The sequence below is a fragment of the Bison bison genome, unplaced genomic scaffold (assembly GCF_000754665.1).
Source record: "Bison bison bison isolate TAMUID 2011002044 unplaced genomic scaffold, Bison_UMD1.0 scf7180017864255, whole genome shotgun sequence".
NCBI lineage: Eukaryota > Metazoa > Chordata > Mammalia > Artiodactyla > Bovidae > Bison > Bison bison.
Window position 1 is genome coordinate 1,681,210 of NW_011494827.1, and position 12,589 is coordinate 1,693,798.

Here is a 12,589-nt window from a genome sequence, read left to right on the forward strand (position 1 = left end):
TGAGAGTTGGACCATAAAGAAAGCTGAGTGCCGAAGAACTGATGCTTTTGAACTGTGGTGTTGGAGAAGACTCTTGAGAGTCCTTTGGACTTCAAAGAGATCCAACCAGTCAATCCTAAAGGAAATCAGTCCTGACTATTCATTGGAAGGACTGATGCTGAAGCTGAAACTCCAATACTTTGGCCACCTGATGCAAAGAACTGACTCATTGGAAAAGACCCTAATGCTGGGAAAGGTTGAGGGCAGGAGGAGAAGGGGACGACAGAGGATGAGATGGTTGGATGGCATCTCTGACTTGATGGATGAGTTTGAGTAAACTCCGGGAGTTGATGATGAACAGAGAAGCCAGGTGTGCTGCAGCCCCTGGGGTTGCAAAGAGTTGTATACGACTGAATGACTGAACTGAACTGAACTTAATGAAAATATTGTGACCAGAATCCGTGTTAAGCTGTTGCCCCACCGCAAGGAGCTCTCAGGCTACTGGGGGTGGCAGCCATGGTGGTGACCAACTCAGAAGAACAATGGAATGAGCCTCGAGCCAAGTATCACTTCCAGGGCCTGAGGACACTGAGATGGGGCTTTGGGGGATTGTCAGGAAGGTGACACGTGGTCAGCCTTGAAGGATGTGGAGCTGATTTCCAGTGGGCCTGGAGGGGAGCACTGCACACAGAGGGCCAGGCGGTGGAGGAGGGGCGGAGACCAGTAGACATGACGGCTGGGCGGAGGGGGGCTGATGGCTTCTGCAGGGCGCTCGGCTGACCGACCCTGACATGCTGTCCCGCTCACCTCCACCTTTGGGTTTTAGAAAGACGACACTCAGAGTCTGCTTAGGAATTTGGAGTCTAACATCCAGACCCCGTCGGCAGCTGGGTCCCCATCCAGGAGGAGGAAGAGAGAAGCACTGACTTCAAAGGATGAGGAGCCTCTAGACGTAAGTGGGGTGTTGGGGTGCATCGGAGGAGGCTCACGTAGGATGTCCTGTGTCCAGGACACAGATTATCCAGATGAGCCCCAACAGATTTCATGTTCCAGTAGGCATCTCTTGGAGGTATAACTTACACACTAAAAACACAGATTTTCAACTTACAGTTTAATGAGTGACAAGTGCATACACTCTTGTCACCGAGACCCCAATCAGGAATGTTCCTTTATTCCAGAAATTTCTTCAGTGCTCCTTGCACAGACAGCCACTGCTACAGTTTCCATTGCCACGATTGGTTTTGCTGCTCTCGAGTTTTACATAAGAGCAATCACACGCTTTCTTGTGCCTGCTGGTCTAGGTTGCTGCACTGATCAGTCATTTGTCCCTTTCAATTGCTCAGTCTGCTGTGGGGATGTGTCACCAAGTGTGGGTTGGTTTCCATGCCTGGTTATTCTGAACAAGGCATCTGTGAGTGTGTGTAAGTTTGTTTGTTTGTTTGTTTGTTTTTAATTTTATTTTATTTTTAAACTTTACATAATTGTATTAGTTTTGCCAAATATCAAAATGAATCCATCACAGGTATACATGTGCTCCCCATCCTGATCCCTCCTCCCTCCTCCCTCCCCATACCATCCCTCTGGGTCGTCCCAGTGCACCAGCCCCAAGCATCCAGCATCGTGCATTGAACCTGGACTGGCATCTCCTTTCATACATGATGTTTTACATGTTTCAATGCCATTCTCCCAAATCTTCCCACCCTCTCCCTCTCCCACAGAGTCCATAGGACTGTTCCATACATCAGTGTCTCTTTTGCTGTCTCGTACACAGGGTTATTGTTATTATATTTCTAAATTCCATATTTATGCGTTAGTATACTGTATTGGTGTTTTTCTTTCTGGCTTACTTCACTCTGTATGATAGGCTCCAGTTTCATCCACCTCATTAGAACTGATTCAAATGAATTCTTTTTAATGGCTGAGTAATACTCCATTGTGTATATGTACCACTGCTTTCTTATCCATTCATCTGCTGATGGACATCTAGGTTGCTTCCATGTCCTGGCTATTATAAACAGTGCTGCGATGAACATTGGGGTACACGTGTCTCTTTCCCTTCTGGTTTCCTCAGTATGTATGCCCAGCAGTGGGATTGCTGGATCATAAGGCAGTTCTATTTCCAGTTTTTTAAGGAATCTCCACACTGTTCTCCATAGTGGCTGTACTAGTTTGCATTCCCACCAACAGTGTAAGAGGGTTCCCTTTCCTCCACACCCTCTCCAACATTTATTATTTGTAGACTTTTGGATCACAGCCATTCTGACTGGTGTGAAATGGTACCTCATAGTGGTCTTGATTTGCATTTCTCTGATAATGAGTGATGTTGAGCATCTTTTCATGTGTTTGTTAGCCATCTGTATGTCTTCTTTGGAGAAATGTCTATTTAGTTCTTTGTCCCATTCTTTGATTGGGTCATTTATTTTTCTGGAGTTGAGCTGTAGGAGTTGCTTGTATATTTTTGAGATTAGTTGTTTGTCAGTTGCTTCATTTGCTATTATTTTCTCCCATTCTGAAGGCTATCTTTTCACCTTGCTGATAGTTTCCTTTGATGTGCAAAAGCTTTTAAGGTTAATTAGGTCCCATTTGTTTATTTTTGCTTTTATTTCCGATATTCTGTAAGTTTGTTTTCATTTTGTTTCATTTCTTTTGAGTAAGTATCTGGGAGTGGGAGTTCTGGGCCTCTGATGGAAATGTTAAGAGATGGATGTTCCCTATACCTTTCTTTTTGTCCCCTCCCCCGACGTCCCCCATCCTGAGTCAGCCCATAGGGTATCACTTCATACGTGAGTGCCATGGATGAAGGGGGCATTTCTTCCAAAGAAAGAATGAGTGACTTCTAGTCACTTCCTAGTCCCTAGAAGGTACCACAGACTCCAGTCATTCAGCATCAATTGCCAAAAGGTAAATATAGACATCTAGGTAAAGAGGGAGGGAAAGAGTGAGAAAGAAAGAGAGAAAGATGCTGGGAAAGGCAGAAAGATAGAACAAAGTTTCTTATTTAGCACCTACTGGATTCAAGGCATTTTTACGTATGTCATTTTTGAGTGATGTAAACCGTCATGTGAATTCTCTCATGCAATCCTTTCAGCACTCCATGATATAGACCTTGTTTATATGCCCATTTTCCAGATGGGGAAACTGAGTCTTGTGGAGCCAGGTCACTGTCCCAAGCCTTGAAGCTGATATTTGGACCCGGGGATGTTCAACTCCTGTCCGGGAGGGCTGCGTCCCCACACCCCCATGGCCCCTGACAGTCAGGGACCTGACTGCAGCCTCCGCTTACCAAAGGAGGAAAGCGGGCCGGGTGTTTTAAAACAAATTTCACCAAAAAGTTGGAAATCCATAGGGGAAGCTTCTGGATAAGCTGAAAATCCAGTTTTCTAGAGTCACACCCTATCCGTACTTCAGGGATCGGAAGCCCCAGAGCTGCAGAGGAAGAGAGAGCACCTGGCTGTTCCCAGAGATGAGTCCGCCTGTCCTCGTCTGTGCTGTGTATCTCCAGCTGACTTGCTCAGCCTCTCTTTCCAGGTGCTTGTCTCTCCAGTGTCTGTCTGTGTGTGTATCACTGCATCCACCTGTATGTCCATCTCTCTCTTTGTGTCTCCACGTGTCTCTGTGTGACAGTGCGGCTGTGGAATGTCACTCTGTCTTAGTTTCTCTCTCTCCCTCATCTGTCTCTCTCATTCCCTCTGATCCCCTCACCACGTAGGATTAAAACTCTGCTGACAGAAATGAAAACAAAGATCCATGAGAAAACCTGTGGGCAAATATTCCTGACAGCCCTGTTCACAGTAGCCCAAACTTGGAAACCCCAAATGTCCATCAGCTGATGAACAAGTAATCAGAATGTGGTCGCTCCATACAATGAAATACCATTCAGTCGTAAAAATAATACGGATAAACCTTGAAAATAGGATGCTAACTGAAAGAAACTGGTCACAAAAGACCATATGTCATAAGATTCCAAGCATCTGAAATGTCTGGAACAGGTAAACATAAAGAGACCAAAAGCAGATTGGTAGTTGCTTAGGGTAGGGACAGGGGGTGGGAGGGGTAGAGGGGACAGCTAAAGGGTACAGGTTTCTTACAAAATGACAAAAATGTTCTAAAATTGACTGTAGCAAGGGCTGCATGTATCTGTGAATACACCAAAAAGCATTACATTGTACAATTTACACAGTTTAGTAGCATGAATGATATCTCAATAAACCTATTTGAAAAAAACTTTTCTCACATAGAAGACGACCTCAGATATGATGCAAAAACGCTGGCTTTGGGATCCAGAATCCTGGAACCCAGGCCCAGCTCTGCCACCTGTGTGCTGTGTGCTGTTGGGCAAGCGACACAACCTCTCTGAGCCTCAAGGCTCTGAGCTTTGTGATGACGGTGGTGGTGGTGGCCCCTTAGGGTCACCCAGGAATCAACTCTGTAAATCCTTCTAGCACAGAATGAATCAGTCCTTGCTGGGGAGCCCAGTCTGTCTGCCTCCCAGAAGGCTAACCCACTTCTTCCACCTAGTAATGTTTTACCTGTGAACTATTTAGCTGTGCCTCGCCACTGCCCATTATCTAGCTAATAATTGCCAAGAGTTACAGATCTACCTGTTCCCGTGACCGGCTTTGCCGAAATACCCCTGTCTACAGCAGACTGAGCTTGTCAAGGAATGAGGGCAGGGCTGACTTTAACAGGGCGATGAGCTGTAACCCTGACACCCTCCAATGCCCAGAAAACCAAGGCATTTGGGGTCCATGTCACTCCTTGCATGAACTCTGCTTCGATAAATAGCTCACATTAGCCAAAAATACACAGAAAGTTCCAGAAGACTCTGGGAACTGCTGCTTCACAGCCTCGTCCTGTCCTTTGGCTTCAGAGAAGGGAGGGGTGGTGGGGCACAGCTCCCCTCTGGATGTGTCTTTGCATTTGCTGAAAAGAGTACCTTTTGTGGGCGAGTGAAATGGTTTTTCTTTTCCGACAATTATGTTTTAATTTTCTGAATAATTGCGTTGCTTCAGCTGAAGAAGTTTTACATTGTAAATCTGCACTACAACCTATTTTCTGAATAATTGTGTTGCTACGGTTGGGGAGATGATCAGAATTTAGAGGACAGCGGAACTTAATAAGAAGCACTGTGAGAAACTGGAAATGGCCCAGGCTCCTGGTCCTCAGCTCCACTTCTGCACATCTCAGGTGGACCCCTGCGTCTACATCCTTTATTTCTTATATTATGTTTTTCCCTGAAGTGCAGTGTGTGTTTGGTGTCGCCCCTGTAGAAGATGAGCCCCTGGAAGGCAGAGAACAATCCTTCCTCTCATCTTCCACCCCCGTCCACTCTGTCCTTTCTCTCCACCCCTGTTTGGAAGAAGTGTCAAAACGCACAGCACCCTTTCTGCTTCCTCATCTTTCCTTGAAGAAGTGTGTCTTCCCCGGATCATCTCTGGAGCCCAGCTTCATAGGCAGATGACCTCCCGTGTGGCCACTGAGGCCCTCTGCCCAGTTACCCCCTCCCTGTTCCTGGACTTTGCTGTCTTGAAATTCTTAACCACTTTTGACTAAGGGCCCCTCCCACACACACGCACGCCAGCCCCTATTTTCATTTGGCACTGGGCCTCGCAAAGTATGTCACCAGTTCTGAAGTCAGCCTTTTTGGTCTTACTGCCACGCTGTTGTACCATCTTCCCAGCAAAGATTCAAGAGACTGTGACTGATGGGCTGCTGGGGGCTGGGGGCAGCTATTCTGTATTCGCTCAAATCCAAGGAAAGCCAGGAAGCGAGGGGAGTTGTATGGTTAAAAGCTTGTTTGAGAGACTTCCCTAGTGGTTCAGTGGTTGAGAATCCACCTTCCAATGCAGGGGACACAGGTTCGATCCCTGGTCGGGGAACTAAGATTCTACATGCCGCAGGGCACCTAAGCTTGAGTGCTCTCACTAGAGAAAGTTCGCATGCATGCTGCAACAAAGAGCCTGTGCAGCCAAAAATTAAAAAAAAAAAAGCAATCATTTTTTTTTTTAAAAAGTCATTTGATTGCTTTGGGGAGACTGGATTAGAAAGTGTCCACCTCTGAGCCTTGCTTTACCTCTCTATAAAATGGGCATGATCATGACTGAATCATAGTGAAATGAGCAGACATCCATCCAGTGGTAGCACGCAGTAAGTCCTTGGTACATGCACAGGGAGTCAGGTAAGAGGCTGTTTCAACCCATTGGGGTAAGTACGATGATGGCTTGGGCCTGAATTGTGGCCCTAGAGAGATGCTTAGAAGGTTAGGGTGGTGGGATTCGTGGTTGATTGGATGTGGCAGGTGTGGGAGTGACCAGTACCTCCGGATCTGAACTTGTGTCCCTGGGGGGTGGTGAGGCTGACCTGGGGGCTTCTCCTCTAAACTCCCACTGACCTTGCAATTGCATGGCTCTCCCTCTCATTTCTATCTCATGGAAGGAGACGGACAGTGGCAGCTGAAGAGGAGAGCTAGGGAATCTGAGCTCTAGTCCCGATCTGGACATTTAGTAGCTGTGTGACCTTGGGTGCACAGCTCAGCCTCTCTGTGCCATCTTCTCCATCTGGGAAATGGCAGCATCCTTGGAAGTTTAAGGAGGGGGCACATGTTGGTGGACGTCCCCCATTCTTGTCATCTGAGTCTGTTTTTGTAAGCAGTGGTAAAGAAACTGCCTGCCAGTGCAGCTAGACATAAAGACCTGGGTTCGATCCCTGGGTCAGGAAGATCCCCTGGAGGAGGGCATGGCAACCCCGCCAGTATTCTTGCCTGGAGAATCCCATGGACAGAGGAGCCTGGTGGACTGCAGTCCACGGGGTCACAAAGAGTTGGACATGACTCAAGTGACTTAGCACATGCACAGGTAGAGACAGACATGACAAGACCTGGGGCCCTGCCACAGAGCTTCCTTCTGTCCCGCTTAGAAGGGCACTGTGGTGAAATCCTCTCTGAAGATGGGTACAACCCACATCACAGGCTCTGTCGGGTCCTGTTTCAATGTTTCACGTTGTGAGGAAGTGATAAGTTCTTCTGCATTCCCCGTGATAGGGTATGGGGTTCCAAGGAGAATGTGGCAATTGGCAATCAATCGTTTGTCATGGAGTTCTTTTTTTTTTTTTAAGATTTAGTAGAAAGGTGTTGGCATCTGGTTCAGAATTGCTGAGTTGAGATTCCTCCCTACCTGGAGGGCCAGGCTCCTGACCGGTCTGTCTGCTTGACTTCATTCACCCACTGGATGTGTCCAAGCCCTTATTCAGCACTGACTGTGCAAAGGCCAGGGGTGACCCTAACAGGAGAGCGATACAGAGAGGATGTGGGGCCGTGGAGCAGGCTACGAGTCAGTCTGTCCAGCTGTGTCAGGGAGATGGATCCTGAGCAGAGGTTGATGGCAGCTCTTTACTACTGAGATTCAAAGTGGTCCATCGCCTCACTTGGGATCTGTTCTAGCATCTCCGCTGGGGGCTTTGTCCATATCCACATCCCCGTCCCTGGGGGAGATAGGCTACCTGCTTCCTGTCTGGGAAGATGGAGGCTCAGAAAAGTGAAAAGATCTGCCAAAGCACGTCTTTTCATTTTATGATCTAATCAAAAGACTTGCACGAATATTGCCACACGTAAGTTTTTATACACTTGGTAGAGCTAAAAATATTAAAGTGATTCACAACTTTTAGGAAAAGTTTTGGTGTTGTCATGTTATTTAATTCCTTATTTCTTCCAAAGCTGAAGACTTGGAATTAAATGAAGAATGTGCTTTGTAACATCTGTCCATTCATCCCCTCACCCATCTGTACCTCTGTCTCTCCCACATCCATCCGGACACCCATCTATCCATCCATCCATCCACCTGCCCCATCCATCTGTCCATCCACTCATATATCCATCTATCCATCCATTCGTCCATCTATCCATCCATCCATGCTCCTAGCAAGTGAGCACTACTTGGCTCTAAATGTGTCTACTGCCGTCCCTTCCCAGGGCCACTGTTACCAATGGGATGTGGCACTTTGGAAACTCAGTGGTTTGTCCTTCATTTCACCAAAAGCCTCCCCACGCCATTTATTCTTTCTTCTTCCCAGGAATACGAGCCATCTTTCAACAGCAATATCACAGCATTTGCACTGAAGGCAAAAGTCGTCTATCCCATCAATCAGAAGTTCAGGGTAAGCGTCCTGAGCTCCGTCTTAGAAATGCAATTTACCAGTAACGTGCTGGAGATTGGGGTAGGAGGGGGGAGACGCAAATGTGCAGTTTGGGGTCCTACTTGAGGATTTTATGGCAAGCCATTTTAATAGGGATAGTTTTGTGGCTTTGTAATGGACCATGCCCTTAGGGTGGATCCATTTTACGATGGTGTTGTCAGGCGCAGGGTATGCCCATGGTGGAGCAAGTATTCTCATAACGCCAGGCGACAGCCCAGCAGGGCAGCATCCACTCTCCTCTTTCAACACTGACACAAATACTGATGCTGATATAAGTTACTAACATTACTCCTCATTCAGAGACCCCAGGACTCATGCCAGCAGCTGACACTTAACTGAACACTTACTGTGGGGCCAGCGTAACACTCAGCATCTGTCATACATTAGGCGTTTCAGTTCTCCTCGCCATGTTCCTGTAAGGAAAATAATACCGTTATCTCCACTTAATGCACAAGGAAACTGAGGCCCAGAGAGGCTAATGACCTGTCGGAGGTCATGCTGCAGGAAGTGGCTGGGCCAGAGTCATACCCGCAGGTCTTACACCTGGAGCCAGGAGTTCACACCTGGGGCCAGGCATTTTGCAGAGGGCAGCATAATCCCTAATCCTTTGGGGAGCCCTCGGCCTAGGAGATGCTCCATGAAAGAAGGAGTTTCCTGCTTGAGTAAGTTAAGGAAAGGACGGCCTGCTCTCCTGGTGATAAAGAAGACAGGCTTGAACCTAGCTCCCAGCTCAGCCATTTACTCCTAGCCATTTCCTGACTTCTCAGGGCCTCAGTTTCTTCATCAACTAAATGGGGATAAAGGGCCCTTCTGCCTCACCTAGTCATCTTGAGGGTTAGATGGGGTATTGGGTGTAGGACTTAGAATAGTTTATGATGTCTGCACACTCAGTACATTCAGTTTTTTAAATTATTATTTGCTTTTGAGGACAGCAGGGCGTATCGAAAGCTCTGAGAATTCCTGCACCAAAGAAATGATTCCAGGGGCTTTCCTGGCGGTCCAGTGGTTAAAACTCCATGCTCCCAAAAAGGGACACGGGTTCAGTCCCTAATTGGGGAATTAAGATCCCATAAGCTGTGACACGGCCAAAAAGGGGGGATAAATGATTCTACTTTGTTTACACAGACTTTCCTAAACTAATTTTTCTGTGGAACATTCACAGTGAGCAGTAACTGCTTATAGTTCATGGAACTGCCTCCTAGACACACACTAGGAACCACTTCCTTCACTATCTGGTGGGTGGGTGACAGCTCGAAACTCCCAGATTCAGGGCGTTTATTCCTCATGAGTACCTGTGCTGGGCAGGCTCGGTGGTGGGCACTGCGGATTATCCGGTGGTCAGGAGGGCACTGTCCTCACCTGGAGGCCCTCCCAGCCCTGCAGATCTTGTAGGACAGTGTGTGGTAGCAGGCAGGACAGAAGTGACCCGGGACCTGTGGATTCCACCCCGGGCTGGGCCCAGGGAGCAGGGAAGGAAGATGCAAGGGTCTGTGTCCGGAGGGAAGGAGGCTTCTGCTCCACAGACGGTGAGTGAGGGGAATTTGAGGCATGGGAACCAGAGTCCGGAAAGGCCCAGAAGCATGGGATGACAGTGAGGGTTTGGAGCTGGTCACCAGCTCAGTGCCCTCTGTACACACCTCTGGGAGCAGCAGATTTGAGGCTGGACACACGGACGGCTGATGTTTGCTGAGCCCTCCGGCTGTGCCAGGCACTAGGCTGTGTCCTCGTGTGGTCATAGCAGGGGGCAGGGGCATTCCCTGATAAGGAAGGTGGGTCGACAGACAGAGCAGGCCTGGGGTCTGAGAGCTGGCGGGGAGGAGCCTGGTTCAGAGGGGCTGGCCTCCAGGGACGAAGGATGAGACAGGAGCTGTGATGCGGGTCCCTGGGGCCACGGCCATGCCCCTGGGGTAGAAGCTGCAAAATCCACTCACACCCTCCCCATCCTCCCTGGCCTGGCCTTCCTGGGACCCACTGCATGTGTCGTGGGTAGAATTACAGAAACACGCTGGTGATAGGTCACGTGGACTGAGAGGGTGCTTTGTCTCCCATCCCCCAGCCTCTGGCCGACGGTTCCTCCAACCCATCTCTGCACGAAACCTTAAAGCAGGCCGTCCTGCCGAACCAGCCACTGGAGGCGTCCCCTTCCAGCAGCCTGGGGAGCCTGAGCCAGGCCGAGAAGGATGACTGCAGCTCCTCTTCCAGCGTCCACTCAGCCGCCAGCGACGACAGGTTCCTGGGTCGCAGCTTCCTCGGGGCGAGCAGCTTCCCCGAAGTGCTGACCTGCGAGAGGTGAGGAGGGGCCAGGTGGAGGACTCAGACCGACAGGCCATATCCTGGTCAGTGGAGGAAACGGAGGCCCAGAGTGGTTAAGGACTCAGCCGTGGACACACAGCGACCCAGTGTCAGAGCTGGAGCTGAACATGTGGCGTTGGCCGGCAGAGGGGTTAGGGAACCCAGCCTGGGTCCTGAGGAGAGATAGGAGGGCCTCTTCTAATCACTGACCTACCTCATGCCCTGCATAGCAGTGCTGGAACTGGTTAAGTGCCTTCTGTGTACAAAATACTAAGCACTTTGCAGACATTATCTTGTGAGCATGAAGACCAGATCTGTCTTATTCACAGCTGTGTCCTACCAGCCAGTGGGAGCCTGAGACAGATGCAGTGATGAATAAATATTCATGAGTCAAATAATTAATTCCTCTTAACAGCCTTCAGTCATTAAGGTTGTGAAGTAGATGCTAATATTGCCTTCATTTTACAAAGAATAAAATGAGACACAGAGAGGCTGTGACTTGCCCAAGATCACACAGCAGGTGAGTGTTGGAGTCAAGTTTGACCCTGGTGCCTTGTCGTTAGCAGTCCACGCTCTAAATTGCCGAAGTGCCCAGTAGCAGTCCACGCTCTAAACTGCCGAAGTGCCCAGTCCAGAGCAGAGTTCAGCACACAGTAATTATTCAGTAAAGGAGTCAGCAGATTTGTGTATTGGTCCTCAGGCCCCTGTCGACTCTGAATTTCTGCAAGTCCCCGCGGGCCTTGGGCGAGATGAACAAGGCACAGCCTGGCTCAGAACTGGGGAGAGAGCGGGCTCAGAAGATGTTGACCCTGCAGGGGGCCCCAGAAAGGACGGACGCCATTGACTTGGAGCTTTCTTGGCTCCCCTGCCAGGCTGGAAAGGGATATTTCTGAGCATTCAGATGTAGAGAACTCATAATAGCTCAGGTGGGAGTGTAGTATTTAAAACATCTTTGCTTGTGTAGGAGAAAAAGTCAAAGGCCTTTATCTACATGCTGTCACTTATCTGCCCCTATGACCACATGATTTCTACTAGGTTTCTCTGACTGTTGATTTCCTGAGTCAGTTTTCCCATCTGTAAAATGGGCATGAGAATGTGTGCATGATGGCAGAGGGGAAGGATGACACTTGATGCTAGACCTGAAAATGCCCGGGGCGGGGCCAGAGGAAGTGTTCATTTTTCTTACCTTCCATCTTTTCTGTCTCCTGTCTTTGATTCCCGAGCAGCTGTACCCTTCTGGCCACACGTGGGTTTCAGATGTCTTCTTTGATTTCTCCTCAGCGCCCTGGGTGGCCATGAGGAATCTTAGCACACTGCTGAATTTAACGTCTGCAGTCAGGGTACACCGTGGCTCCTCCTGAGCAGGGCTGTCCTGATAACTCGGCAACCTCGGGCCCCACTTGAAATCCGCTGAAAGTCTCTTCTGTTCCTCTTTGCATTTTTCAGTGTGGACCTTGACTTGTGTGTCTACAACCTTCACTTAAAAGACCTGCTGCAGTTGGACGCGGCCCTGAGGCAGGAGAAGCACATGGTAGGTGGAGTTCAGGACCCAGAGGCCTGCCCTCCGTGTGTGTGGAGTCCTGGGGACGCTCGGGAAATGGGCATCAGTGACAGCAGAGCCACCGCTGAGTGGGGAGAGAGAGACTAGGCATCCGACCACAAAATGCCTGCAGATGGGGTACAGCACTGTGGGGGTTAAGGGCTTCCCTGGGGGCTCAGTGGTAAAGAGTCCGCCTGCCAATGCAGGAGATGTGGGTTCAATCCCTGGGTCAGGAAGATCCCCTGGAGAAGGAAATGGCAACCCACTCCAGTATTCTTGCCTGGGAAATCCCACGGATGGAGGAGCCTGGCGGGCTACAGTCCATGGGGTTGCAAAAGAGTTGGACACGACTTAATGACTGGGCATGTACACATGTGGGGGTTAAGCAGATGGCTGGGTACCTACTCTCTGGACACACCTCTTGATGGAGACAGAGAACAAAGAGAACAGTATTTTTGGAGGAAGGATAATGGTGATCATAAGATTTAGGATCACTAACTATTGAGTGCTTACTACACACTAAGCCTGGGGCTGTCACACAAGTGGTTATGTTAAACCCCATAAAACCTGGCAAGGTAGGTGCCATTA

General features: G+C 49.0%; 1 protein-coding gene across 1 annotated transcript in view; it reads left to right on the plus strand.

The window, feature by feature from the left end:
- EVC (Ellis van Creveld syndrome) overlaps nt 1-12,589 on the plus strand; it is a 104,283-nt gene that overhangs the window by 8,166 nt on the left and 83,528 nt on the right. The window contains exons 4-7 of the mRNA XM_010847795.1: nt 806-931; nt 8,047-8,130; nt 10,226-10,458; nt 11,908-11,992. Of these exons, the coding sequence (XP_010846097.1) occupies nt 806-931; nt 8,047-8,130; nt 10,226-10,458; nt 11,908-11,992 (528 nt within the window). The remainder of the gene's footprint in view (nt 1-805; nt 932-8,046; nt 8,131-10,225; nt 10,459-11,907; nt 11,993-12,589) is intronic.